Here is a 13,891-nt window from a genome sequence, read left to right on the forward strand (position 1 = left end):
AGGACTTCCCCCCCCCCGCCCCGCCCCGTCCCTGCCCCTGTCTGGGGTCTAAGCAGGAGGTAGGTATGGGGCCGTCACAGACAAGGAACCCAACTGTCCAGGTCTGCCAGGAAGACCTAGGTGAGCCTTCACAGAAGCTCCATGATCAGGGTGCGGGGCAGTCAGCTAGAAGAGGGGAGAAGTCCGGGCAGGTGGGCTGAGGGCAGCTTCCCAGAGCAGGAAGAGAAAGTGGGCCAGGTGGCCTGAGTTCCCAAGGGAGGTGAGTGGGGTGGAGAGGGGAAGAATGACACAGGGTGTGAGGACCTAGGGACGAGATCCACGGGGAGGAGCTTTAGCAGAGGAGGCCAGCGGCAAACACCCAACCGAGCCACGCCACGGGCAGGTCAGAGGGACTCTGATCCGAAGCCCCGTACGGGGGCCCAGAGCGGCTGAAGGTTGGAATCAGGGAGGCTGTGAGAATTTGAACACTTACCCCAAAGATGTTGAACGTTAACCACAAATGAATGAGATACCTCGGAGTGGCAAGATCAAGAGTGTTCTGCCACCAGCTGAAAAGGGCATAATGCGCTTGGGTGAAGATAGTTTATGGGGAAATAAAGCTACATTTCTGCACATGTGGGCTGTGGCCATGCGTTGGAACCTACCGTCTTAAGTAGATTTCCTCGTGCCAGGGGGATGGTCCACACAAAGGCCGGGGCTAGCACAGAAGCTGAGTCCCAAGGGGGCCGGCTAGAGGGGTCAGGAGGCATTTCTATTTCTAAAAGCTCATCAACACTACAATACACAACTGGAAGCAAACCATCCTGATAGAGGAGATGGTTTTGTCTGTGGCTCCCAGTTTGAAAGAGCCTGGCCCCTGGCCACCTCTCCAGCACCCGGCCTCATCACTCTACTCTAGCCCCACTCACCTTTGAGTCCTTCGCATGTGCTCTGCTCCTTTCTGGTCCAAAGCCTCACATATACTATTCCCTTGGCCTGGGATGGGCTCTCTGTGGCTTCATATCTGCTTAAATTCCACTTCCCCAGTGATGCTTGTTGAGATCCCAGGACAAAGTGGCTCCTTTGTGTCATACTCCTCAACGGTCACCTGTGGCCTTTCTTCATAGTCATGGCCCCATAATTGGTTTGGCCAGTGCCAACCAACAGGGGGCGCCCAATCAATGCTAAATGAATGAAGGAAGGAAGGAAGGGAACTGTGGCCTGGGGCTCTGATGTAATGCAAAGAAATGAATCGAAGGTTCTGGTTTCATGTTCTAGCATTCTCATGTTTTAGCTCTGGGAACTTGGCTGTGACCCTGACTTCTCTAGGCCTCAACTGCTTCATCTGTAAAACGGGTACTCGGCACACGGACACTGAGCAAACCTTCCTGCGCACTAGTTGTTACTTAAACAAAGGGCCGGTCCTCTAGGAGGTGAAGGGGGGGAAGGGGGGGCACACCCTTAGGAAAAATGCCAGAAGGGCTGTATTGGAAGCATGCACAAGTGGCTGGAGGAGCACAGAGGAGGGTGGCCCCCTGTGTGGGGCGGAGGTGGGGATGGAAACTGGGCAGAGGGCAGGGAGGACTCTAATGAGGGAAGGGAATGGCTGAACCCTGGCTTACAGGATGAACAGACGTTTTCTGTGGGGTACGGGGAAAAGATATGCCAGGCTCTGGGGGATGCAAGGCATTCTGGGAATGGCAAGCATCCAACTGGCTGGAGGGCAGGGTGTAGGCCAGGAGGCACCAGGGTGAGTAATGGACCCCCAGTTACCTCTCACCCATCACCCATGGCCAATCCGGTATCTTCTACACCCCACTACATTGCCCTCTCTAATCCTAGACATACGCATTTCATCTGTAAATATTTCAGCATGCATCGCTAAGAGATAATAGACTTAAAACTATTACTGTGGCACCGGGGTGGCTCAGTCGGTTAAGTGTCCGACTCTTGGTTTCGGCTCAGGTCATAATGTCACAATTTCACGGGTTTGAGCCCCATGTTGGGCTTGGCTCTGGCAGTGCGGGGTCTGCTTGGGATTCTCTCTCTCCATCTCTCTCCGCCCCTCCCCCACTCACATTGTCTCTGTCTCTCTCAAAATAAGTAAATTAAAAAAACTATTATAGGGGTGCCTGGGTGGCTCAGTCGGTTAAGCGGCCGACTTCGGCTCGGGTCATGATCTCACGGTCCGTGAGTTCGAGCCCCGCATTGGGCTCTGTGCTGACAGCTCAGAGCCTGGAGCCTGTTTCAGATTCTGTGTCTCCCTCTCTCTGACCCTCCCGTGTTCATGCTCTGTCTCTCCCTGTCTCAAAAAGAAATAAAACGTTAAAAAAAAAAAATAAAATAAAACTATTATACATCTTTTCTATTACTATTATCATACCTAAAAAAATAACAAGTCCTTAATACAATCAAATGTTAAGTCAGTATTTCTGATTGTCCCTTATTTATTTATTTTTTTATTCAGTTTCATTTAGTTTCTAGGAACCAAACCAGGTTCATAATGGGATTGATTGATATGCCTCAAAGATATTGAGTCTCTTTTTAATAGATTTTCCCCTCATTTCTATTTTTTCTTACAATATATTGGAGAAACCAATTTGTTTGTTTGTCCTGTAGGGTTTCCCACTGTTTAGATTTTGCCGATTGTGTATTCCAGGCATGAACATGCTCATCTGCCCTCTGAATTTCCTAGTAACTAGTAGTTAGATCCAGAGCCGTTCTGTGCAACAGTAATACCAAGTGAGCCACAAATGCAAATTTCATATGTAGTTTTAAATTTTCTAGTAGTTACCTTTTAAGAAGCAAAAGAAACGGATGAAATTAGTTGTCACATTGTACTTAATTCAATGCATGCACAATATTATCATTCCAACATGTAATCAATACGAAAGTTATCAACATAAAATTATTCTATTTTTGTGCTAAATCTCTGAAACTCAGGGCATATTTTATGCTCACAGCGCATCTCAGTTGGAACTAGCCACTTTTCGAATACTTAATAGCCGTTCACGACTAGTGTCTATTGCATCGGACATCACAGGGAGAGGTTTGACCACATTGAGGGGCAAACTTTAAACAGGGTCAAACTTTTGACAAGGCTACTTCATGGGTGCTCTTTTATCAGGAGCCATAAAATGTCTGGTTCTCTCTCTGTGACACTAGCCGTCACCGACAATCATTGTCTTAGATGTTATAGTTTAATTCTACTATCCCTTCTGAATCCTTTTGCTTGGAATGTTTCTGTAAGAGAAACTTCCTCTTATCAACGATTTGGTTAACTAGCGAGTACAATACCTCCGGCAGAGGTGAATAATGTCTGTCTCTTTCCTGTATTTCACAGTTCCTGGAGGGTTAGAGCCGTCTAGGGCAGCGTGGAGTTTGCAGTGTGGAGGGCGGCTTGGAGGGCGGAGGGTGGCCGAAGGGAGCCAGGGCGGAGGTGACTGCAATCCAGGCGGCAACCCCAGCCACAGCGGCCCCCTCCCTGGGCAGCCAGCCAATCTTCGCCCCTGAACCTCAGGAATCTTCTGCAAAAGGCCAGGAAGCTCCCACCACCCCCACGGCGCCCCTTCTGTCCCGGGCCTGTACCCTGGGACAGTCATCCCATCCGGCCCCCATCCCAGGCATCGGGGCTAGGTGGGAAGACCACAGCTCCCACCCGCTGCAGAAGGACGCTTTGGTCCAGTCCCGCCCTCCCTGCCTCCCTCCTGTCCTCTGACCCAGGTAATGTCTGCATCACACTCAGGGTGCTCCTTTCATTGATTGCTCTGCCTTCTTCTGAACTCACCTGCTGCCCGCTAAGATTCTTCCATTCGCACTTATATGAAATCTGCCCTCCACCTGACATTCCGCACCAGCTCCCACCCTATTTGTCTCCATTTCTTTACCAGTAAACTTGTGTCGTCTACACTCGCTGTCCCCACTCTCACTGTCCCCCCCCCCCCGCTCCCTCACTGCTCCTCCATGCATGCAGGGTGCAGACAGTAGCTACTTGCGGAAGGGATAGATAAATACAGGTAGGTCCCTGGCGGTTCCTTCTCTCCAGCTTCTTGCTCTGGCTGTAGCCCTGCCCCCATTCTATCCCCTTGACAGATCGGTTGGCCGCATCTCAGGTGAGTCCTTAAAAAAGCCTCCCTGATGCTCTGGCTCCCTCTATCTTGTAGGTCTGTGAGTCACAATTTACATGGCCAGCTTCACGGACTTTGACAGTTACATCGCATTCCTGACTGTTACAAATATGATTTCCATTCTCTGGAAAGTTGCAGTGCACCTCACAACACAATGCTCATGAGGTGCTGATTTTTTCCACTCCCTGGGCAGAAACGTCCTCCCGACTTGCTCCTCCTTCTTAGCAAGGGGCTACTGAATGGGGAAGAGCTATATTGTAAGAAGGCAGCTGGCAGGATGTTCAGATGGGTGGGGAGAAGGAGCGGGCTACATAAGGGGCCTTGATAAGGCTTAGGGTGCAGAAGAGGCCCTGGGGCGAGGTCAGGGCCTGCTTTGGCATCACTGGGGAGAGAAAGCAGGTTCCCCAGTGCAGATATTCTGTAGGGCAGGGCAGCAGGGGCTTGGGCCCTGCACGGGTTTCCCAGCGAATGGGGGCTCATTACCACTCAGGATGTTTACTGAAAACCTGTGATAATCCTTCAAATGTGCACCTCTTTTTACTGTTCACAAAAACTCAGCTCCGCAGTCTCCACCAAGCCCTGGACGGTTCTGCCTCTAAAGGTCGTCAGTGACTTTTGGTGCTGACTCTGGGCGCGTTGCGCCTTCACGGAGCTCCCAAGGGACCGTGAGACAGACACAGGTGTGAGTTACAAAATCCTTGGATCAATGCTCTGTCTCATTCTCCCACTCCCCCCAACTTGATGAGCACCCGCTGTGTGCCACCAAAGGGATTAGACGGGGCTGGGAACAGAGAAGTCAAGGCAACTGGCAGGTTTCTAGAAGTAAAGGGTCTGGCCTCAAGGTCAGTAGGTTCTGGAGACCTCTGTTGCACGAGCAAAAGTTCACATACCGTCTGCATGAACGGTAGCCTGGGTGGCGGGGAGGTCGTCTCGCGTCACAGTAACAGTGGCCGGGTCCCTCACCCGAAGAGCAAGAAGTCTGTGGAAAACATAGCGATGCGGGGTTCCTTGAGGAATAAGTTGTTCCCTATAAGGGAATTAGCACATTTTTTGCAAGTAAATTTTTGAGAGAACAAGCTCAGCCCTTCAAATATCAAAACTTATTTCAACGGTTCAGAATAATACATTCCCTTAAAATATTTCATGCACTTTCCTGTCCAACTAAAATTAATTTATCCTTTTTCTGATGACAGAGGGCCATCTTTAGGAACAGTAAAAGGCATTCTAGCTGAATTTCTTAAAACCCTGACCAGAGGCAGGCTGTGTTAAATGGTTTAGCCCTAAGTTCTTTACAACCGGCAGAGGGACACGTGAGTGTTCTTTCTTTTTCTGCCGCGCTCTGGGCCACGAGGCAATCTGAGGCAGCTTTTGAAGAACAAACACCAATTTGCTCTTAAGGCAGGAGGAATCTCTGTCCGGGCACAAGGGGCAACCCGAGCAAGGGACTGGCTTCTCTTTTCGGAGGAGCACCTGGGCTCAGAGAAGTCAAGCGCCTTGTTGGGGGTGGCGCGGCCAGTGAGCAGCGGGCTGGGTGGGATCTGCCGGGCTGAGGGCTCACATACCCAGACTGCTTCCTTCCCGCGTGTATCTGCCTCTTAAGAGTCGGGTTATCCAATATTTCTGTCCACACCCGCCTTCCCTTCCTTCTAATTTGCCGCTCGTAATTAGTGGGGACCGAGAGAAGCTCATTCGAATCGTGTTTTGTACAAAACCGGAGGGATCCAAGCCTGCCGCTCCCCAGCTTGTAATTCGGTGCCCGGGCTTGGCTGGCTACAGCTACGTCACCCAACTGGCAGTCTTTCTCACTTTTATCTAGATTCAAGACCGTTCTTTTTCTGGATTGCTGACCTTGCCAGCCTCTAAGATGTGTGGAATTATTTTATAGACGTGTGTTTTTTATTCATTTCAAATCCACAAGGCTGAGCTGTCTACCTACAAAACTGTAATTAGATGCGCTGGGAGGGAAAAAAAGAAAAAAGCCTGTATCTACTTCAAGCAAGATGAAGAGCCCTGGGCACCGGTTCAGCATGCGGTGAGGTAGCCAGAAGCGGCGTAAGAGAATATTTATGGATGAGGTGGGCCTGTATAAGCTCATCTGCCAGGTGTTAAAAAACATGCAAATTCAGCTAATTAGGCTCACAGACCCTGTCTCAACACTGTGTCCATGCCACCCACTAAAACACCTCAAAACACTTGACATCTGTTTAGAGCTTTAGTCTTCCGAAAGACCAGCTTCGGTCCTGACGCAGTCTCCGTGCGTGCAGAGTAAATCTCCGCCTTCGGCTGCCCCACCAAGGCCTGATGCGTGCGATGCCAGGATCCTTGCTGAATGACCAACTCCTCCCAGTGACCATGGTGCTTTGTAATGATCGCTAAGCGCTTTACAAGCACGTGTCTCTTCTACAAGCCCGGTGGGGGGTGGGGGTGGGGGCAGGCGGTATCATCCCCACTGGACAGAGGAGGGGCCAGATTCAGAGAGTGGAAGTGGCCGTGCCCAAGTGCTAGAACGGGAAACGGCGATAGCGAGTCCCGGGCATCCTCTCTGTCACTACGCGGTGGCCTCCTGCAGGACGAGAGGGACCACCACTGATGGCGCAGGCCCCATAGAAATGTAACGGCAAGGATAGAGTTCAGTCCGATTTTTTACAGATGCAGAAATGGGCTCCTTAAAAGGCCAATGACTTGCCCAGGATCACAGGTTCAAAGTGGCCGAGCCGGGGCCTTCAGAACCAAGCTTCTAAAGAACAGACGCTGGCTGTTCACACCACCCGGGGATGCGTGCGGTTTGTTATGCGATACTTGCCCGGAAAACGCTGGGGGCCCAAGGATGCACCTCTTTGTCAGACGCAGACTTTTTTTGCACAACAAAATAGGAAAGATTCAACAGACTCAAGCGACTACCACTAGAGCCCAGCGCCGACTTGGCTGCCGGCTGGTACTGGGCTCTAAGCAAGTTACTCTTCTGCCCAGTAGGCAGCCTGGAGAGGACGCCTGGCAACTGCCCACCGCAAATATTGAAATCTCTGGTCTCGGCACCTGGAGGCCTCTCCTCTCACCTTTCTTCACACCCATTCAGGCCCCTTGCCGTTTTGCAAACACTCCAGGCCCTGTGTTGCCTCTGGGCCTTTGCCCATGCTGTTCCCTCTACCTGTAACTTCTCCTGTATCTTTCAGCGGATCTGTCTTTCATCTGCATTACCTCCACAAACTGGTCCAGACCCTTGAGTCAGAATAGCTTTCTCTGCATTCCCTAGCATGGCTATACCGCTCTCCATCACAGGATTTGCCACACTGAATTATAGTACATTGTTAATAGGCCTTTTTCCCTTACCTTCCACCCCCAGAGATCATGGCAGAGGCCAGGGCTTATTCATCTTTGTATTAACCTTGTTTAGCCCAGTCCCTCACAGACAGAGACAGAGTTAGCTCAATAAATGTGAAAGGGCTGGCTGATGGTTGATGAACAAGGTTTTCATAGTTAACTCAGCTCCAATATGAAATTCAAAACAATGAAGAAGACAGGACTCAAACATAGCTGGGAAATAACATACACTTTTACTCTCAAAATAAATACTAATCAATTTTATTTTATAAATACAGATGCTGAGTTTTCTTCCAATTACCAACAGATCAGTTTCACATGCCATTTATTATTGGTGGTGGTTTAAAAAATTATTTAAATAACCAGTTAGGTCAGGATAAATGGGCACCATTAGAACCGCTAAAAAAATAGAGCTGGATACAATCTTCCAAAACTAATATTCTGAGGGGGAAAAAAAAACCTCTGGAATTTCTAAAGTGGGTAAGGGGAAGTGGAGAGAGGGAACACAATCAAATATTCATTTGATAACACTTGCCAGCCGTTCAAAGTGTCTCCGCTACATGAAAATGGAAAGGGCTCTTAGCAGTTCAGACATGGATAGTAGTGGATTTTCATTTCAACTTATATCCTCAAAGCAAGTTTTATTTTCTTTAGCGATTTACAAGACTAACTAAAAAGATTAGTAGGAGATAATAACTCATCCCATATTTTGGCCTTGGCCACTCCAAGCAGAGGCAAAACTAATTCTGCAGCTTTGGAAAATGTCAAACAGAGCTCCTCCCGGAGACATGCAATACTGTTGGTTCTACCCCAAGTCAAGGCAGAAACTGTAGGCATCGAACAGACTCCATGGAAACCTGAAACCCAAACCAAGCGAACCCAAACTTAAGTGGTGTTTTGAGGCATAACATCGTCGAACACAGTGTGGACCAAGCCAGTGTAGGAAACCAGTTCTGAGCTACCTAATATCACATTCAAAGGCAGGGCCCCACGCTGCTGGTGTGTGTGTGTGTGTGTGTGTGTGTGCGCGCACAAAGCTGTGGATCCCAGAATCAGGGAGTCCACAAATAGGAGGCTGGCAGATAGAGTCTCAGAGCCCCAGCTCTCTCTGGCTCTGTGGAACCTGAGGTACACACTGTCCCCGTGGCTGCTCTGCGTGTGGTCCCTCTGCCTGGGGGTGCCAGGACCTAGGCCAGAGGGCTTACAACTCCATGCACTGTCTTTAAGTTTGGCATGAAGTTCAAAGTCCACCCCCATATGTGGACTTTAAGCCACATGTGATGTACCTTCCACTGTTCAATACTAACACAATCCTTCCAGAACCTTTTTCTTTTGGGTGGGGTAAGTGCTATTTCATTGGAGGACCCCACACAGCCCAGCGTGATGTAAGACCACAGATATCTCCCCCCTCATTGACTCTACCGTGAATGGCAGGACATTGCGAAGAAGCCGTGACTCTAGAGTGCTTCTGCTTTAGGTTTGGAGTGGTTCCACCTCTGTATGTGAAATACGATGGATTTCTTCAGATCAACTTAAAGCTCTTAATTGCTTGCAGGTTGGGTCCATGTGTCAAGCATGGGTTGGGTGAGTTCTCTTTACATATGGAAAACAACAACACGAACCATTCTGCATGACAACAAGGCTGTAAATGAGAACTTGAGCTCAGGAGTGCTTGGACAATATATGAAAATGACCATGAAACCTAGGAGTTAAGCTGTTACGTCGGACAAATGCAGTTCCTGGAGAGAACACCTGTGAAGGTGTTTGCGCTGCTGTGCGGAACAGCACACGCTCGAGTCAACGACATTAGCTTAGGTACAGCCACGGTTTCTGTCCAGGCTCGTCCTGTCGTGATGGAAGATGGAGATGTAGGTTCGAGACGGATTTCAGAACTGGAGAGAACAAATCAGGTCAAGTGAAGTAAATTCAGTTTTTATTCTTCTATACAATACATGGGTATATGCATAAATTTTCCTTAAAGAGCTTGCAACCCTGAGGCAATGTCCTTGGGTATATAAAGTATATGGCAATAGCAAATGAAATCTGAGCTCCAGGGATGAAATTGGACTTGAAGAACATAATTTAATATGAACGCAACTGCACATACACCAATAGTATTGTATGCCTCACCTAAGCCTCTTCATCCAACTATCTCAACAGCCTTGCTGTCGGCACACTGGACAGCCTGACTCTCTACGGGTATTTCATCATATACAGCGCCTTCCTTTCCAACTGAAATTTAATAAATTAACATGGGATTTACATATGGGGATTTTTGTCTGGTGAGTGCACTGCCAGAAAGCATGCCTGGTTTTTGACTGCAGCGTCTGCCCACGTAAAAACTCTGGCCCCCAGAGGACACTGGATGTCATCTGACTATTGCAACCTTGGGAGCCGTTGAGGGTCCCCTGGGATCTACCAGAGGGGAAGTTTTTCCCTCTCCTTGGAGGGTTACGTTAAGGGCGTGGCTGAGCTGAGGAGGTGGAAGGTCTTGGCTACCGCATTCGAGAACCAGTGACTCTGCCGTCCTCAGTTTTCAGGGTGCACGACCCACCTGCTGTGAAGACGGGGCAGCAGAGAGGCTGACTGGGGGCAGGGGCAGGTGGGCCTGGGTATAAGGAGACCATTGTGCTTCTTACTCATCAAACTAACGGATGGTCAAAGGTCTTTGAGTTTACTGGTGAAAACCTTTGTTTTGAATATTCGGTTTTCCAAAGTTTTATAAACTATGTTGAGGGCAAATGCTTATGAGAAACTAAAGGTGAGTTTATCATATTATTTATATATTATCATCTTCCCTCTGAGGATAACACAGAAGTGTAAATTAAAAAGCAGACAAATATCTTTAAGGTGACTCGAGCTAGAGAGTGAATTTTGCCTTAAAACAGTTGTCAGGCCTGAAAAGCAAACCTTGCAAGCAAACTCTAACTTTGTCTGGCCCACTGATACACAACGATCCTGAGCCCCTCCGTGATTTACAAAGTCTGTTTTTCCGAGGAATATCCTCCATTAATATTCATTTCGTGTCATAATTATTACAAGGGGTAACCAGTGCAGCTTTATCCTCATTTCAGGCAGCGACTCTGTCCTGGTCCTACCGGCTGGCTGCTCACTTCACTTATCGGAGCTCCTGCGTGGCCGGCGGAAGCTGGACACGTTTTCGTTCAGTGCATAGATCCTTCGGGAGAACTCTTCAAATTCTCCCAGGACTTGTTCGTCACACTCCACTGCCACGGCGCTATCCACCGGGATGCAGTTAAAGGCTTCTAGCTGATCGCCCGAGGTGAGACCCGTGGCTTCCATCCCGATGATCTCTTCCGCTTGCTCCACAGTACAGCAGAGCTCGGCCTCCGGGACCGGGAGGAATGCCCCCGGGAGCCGGACGCCGGAGGAGCCAGCCTGCTCGCTGGGCAGGAGAGCGCCGTTGACGGCGGCTGGGAGTCCAGAGAGGGCTCCTTCTTGTTCTTGGCTAGTGTTCACACTCACGTGACCTCCGCTTAATCTGTCACCCAAGTCAGCTCCTTTTTTCTTGCTTTCTTTGGAGAAGTCCAAGGAGGTATCCAAGGAGGAGGACAGAGATGTCGTCTTTCTCTCGGATTCTCCTACGGAAGGGATGGCGGTAACAGGCTGGGCTAGCGCGGAGTTGTAACTGGGAGGAGGGGTTTTGTACTGGAGTCTCTCATTCTCTGAGCTGGCCCGTTTTCGGTGTCCTTTGTCTGGGGAAGGGATCCCCCCAGAGAAGCCTACATCTGCACCTCCAAATATGGAGCTTTGTCTCTTTGGAACAGGGATTGCGCTGGAGGTGTGGTGTCTATCGCTAGAAGACAAACAAAAACGAGAAGTTATTTTCAGCTTTCGAACTCGGCCTAAGACTTCCGGATCCAGAGACAGGAAACAACATATTTAGGTTTGAGATAATAAAAATTGATAATAATCAAGTCTAGTATTAATTGTAGGGTCCGGATGCAAGAAAAAATATGAAGCAGTCTGAATTCAAGTTTGGGAGCTTCCTTCAAGAAGGATACAAGACACCCTACGATCTATCCAGAGGATGGTGCTCAGGGTGCGAGAGGAGAGAAATCATGTCTTTGGGGAAGAGGTGAAGTACCTGGAGAGGTGGGATTGGAAAAAAAGGCATCTGAGGGATGTAATCAACCTTACTGGTCCAAAGGGCTATCGGTATTTATATTCTTGTATTAACTATTCAATGCTTAACTTATCGTCATGAAGCAGGCATCCTTATTTGGCAGAGAAGTTAAATGACTTGTCCCTGATAACCTCAGGGAGGCAGTGGCAGGCTAGACTACAACCCACGCCTCACGACCTGATGACCAACAGGCTTTCTGATACCCAAATGCTAATCACCCTGCATTAGAGAACTGGCAGAGAGGGAACCAAGGAGACATCTATCTATCTAATGGACTATCTAATGGACTACTATCTATCTAATATGTATATCTATCTATATTTTTCGTAATGAAAAATTAACTTGGAAAATGGCTTCTCTTCTATCAGGTCAGTCACACACACATTTTACAATACTCGGTCTTCAGTGCCTTCTTTTGAAGTTGAGTCCCTTCTCAGGAAGATACTTTTGGGCCAGCAATAACGATCAGTGTTTAGCATTTTAGTTCCTGAAGACATTTCACATATGCCATTTCAGTCGGTTCTCACAAAAACCCTGTCAAGAAAGCAGGGTATACGCTATTGCTCTTAAGTCTGAAACGATAAATAATAATGAGTTCATAGAAATCGAGTATCCAGACGCTGGAAATGACGGTCGTGTTCAATGCTGGGCTACTTAAGCCACCCCTGTGGCACTGATCACAGTTCTAGATACTACACTTGGATGAAGATAGTCAGCTCAATTCACTGATAGGAAAAGACAGATCCAGAGACGGAGGTGCAAACACAAGATCCCTTTGACTTGTATTCTTCCGATGAGGACACACGCACAGAAGTGACTTACAAAACAGCTACTCGGCTGGAAAAGAGACGAGACTTGAAACTATACTCACCCAACAGACAGCTATTACATGTGCCAGCCTCGGGGAGGGGAAACAGATACAAGACAGGACAGGCCCTGCCTCTGAGGAGCTTCCAATCTTGCAGAAGAAAGGCCCCCATAATTATTGAAATGATACATTTTCAAATTACAGTTGTGATAAGTGCCCTGAAAAAGAAGGAAGGGTCTAGGGTTCCTTCCACCCGTGTCCACAGCCACAAGCCCTTATGCCAGCTCCCTGCTCCCTTTTCTCTCAGATTTTTTCTGATGCTAGATTATGCCTGTGGTCTCTGACACCTAAGCAAGGGTTCTTCTTCTTGCAAAAAGGCAACCACCAGACTTCTAATCCATGGGCCTACCAGACTCCATTGCTTGGCTATGAGCGTGGGTGCCTGGAGAGATTTCATAATTAGGGGTGGTCACTGGGGTGCATATGAAACAGCACAAGCAGCCCAGTAAATTACTGTTTTTAGTCCTCAAGAAAAACAAAACAAAACAGAGCCAAATCTACTGGCCTTAATCTAGGTTTTCACTTAATATGTTGTCAAAACTCACAGCGATTGGGTAAGCCACACATTTTTGCCAATCTTGTTGTTTTTACTATACCACTTGCTGACAGTGTCCCTCTCTGAATGATTTTGCAGGGGGCCCAGGTAATCAAACCAAAACAAAGCATCAGCACCACCCACAGACCCTTTTTTTTCTGGAGCAGACGGGCCAAGCTTTCAGCTGCCACCCCAGCCCAGGAGGGTGAGAAGCACCAAGTGAACCAGCCTGGAATGCTGAAGGTGACGTCGCTGGCACACAGCCAGAGGCCAGGTGCCTAAGCACTCACTGCCACGAAGGGTGAACGACATGATACCCTCATTGCCACCGCCACCCGGCCCCACCCCGTGGGCTCTCTGCTCTGCTTCTCTGCTGGGCTGCAGGTGGGCTGACAAAAAGCAGGGCATGAGGAACAGACCTGGGCGCAAGCTGTGCTTACGACACAAGAGGACAGGGGATTTTGTAGCCTTCGTTGATTCCGAGACCCCTTGAAAGCTCTCCACAGCTCTGTACGACAGAAAAGTAATAAAGTTTCACATCCCTCCTCTCAACTATAATGGGAAGGCAGCTACCATTTTCTTGTACATCAATAAAGTTGAACCCTCACATCTACCTTGTGGAAAAGGTAGGCAGGTGGGTGGTTTTGTTCAAGGCTGCAGAGCCCACATCTGAGCCAAATTTGGTCGGACTCCAGAGCCCACGCTGTCTGTTGCGTCCCAAGTGGGAAAGTCATATTCAAATTCAACTGACACTTGCTAAGTGCCAACGGAATGCCACACCTCAAGCTAAATGCCATTACACAGGCCTTCTCATCTAACCCGCTCAGCCTGTATCTAAGCTCTGGGGTGCTACTCCTATTTTAATGGATGCATTCTAAGTCTGTACGAGGTAGAGACTTTGGCATTTTCTGACA

At 48.7% G+C, this 13,891-nt stretch overlaps 1 protein-coding gene across 1 annotated transcript in view; it reads right to left on the reverse strand.

Annotated features, from left to right (window-relative positions):
• Positions 1-7,672: 7,672 nt before the first annotated feature.
• UVRAG (UV radiation resistance associated) overlaps positions 7,673-13,891 on the reverse strand; it is a 293,487-nt gene continuing 287,268 nt past the window's right edge. The window contains exon 15 of the mRNA XM_030333127.1: positions 7,673-11,244. Coding sequence (XP_030188987.1) covers positions 10,542-11,244 — 703 coding nt within the window. The 3' untranslated portion in view covers positions 7,673-10,541. The remainder of the gene's footprint in view (positions 11,245-13,891) is intronic.

The sequence above is a fragment of the Lynx canadensis genome, chromosome D1, assembly GCF_007474595.2.
Source record: "Lynx canadensis isolate LIC74 chromosome D1, mLynCan4.pri.v2, whole genome shotgun sequence".
Taxonomy (NCBI): domain Eukaryota; kingdom Metazoa; phylum Chordata; class Mammalia; order Carnivora; family Felidae; genus Lynx; species Lynx canadensis.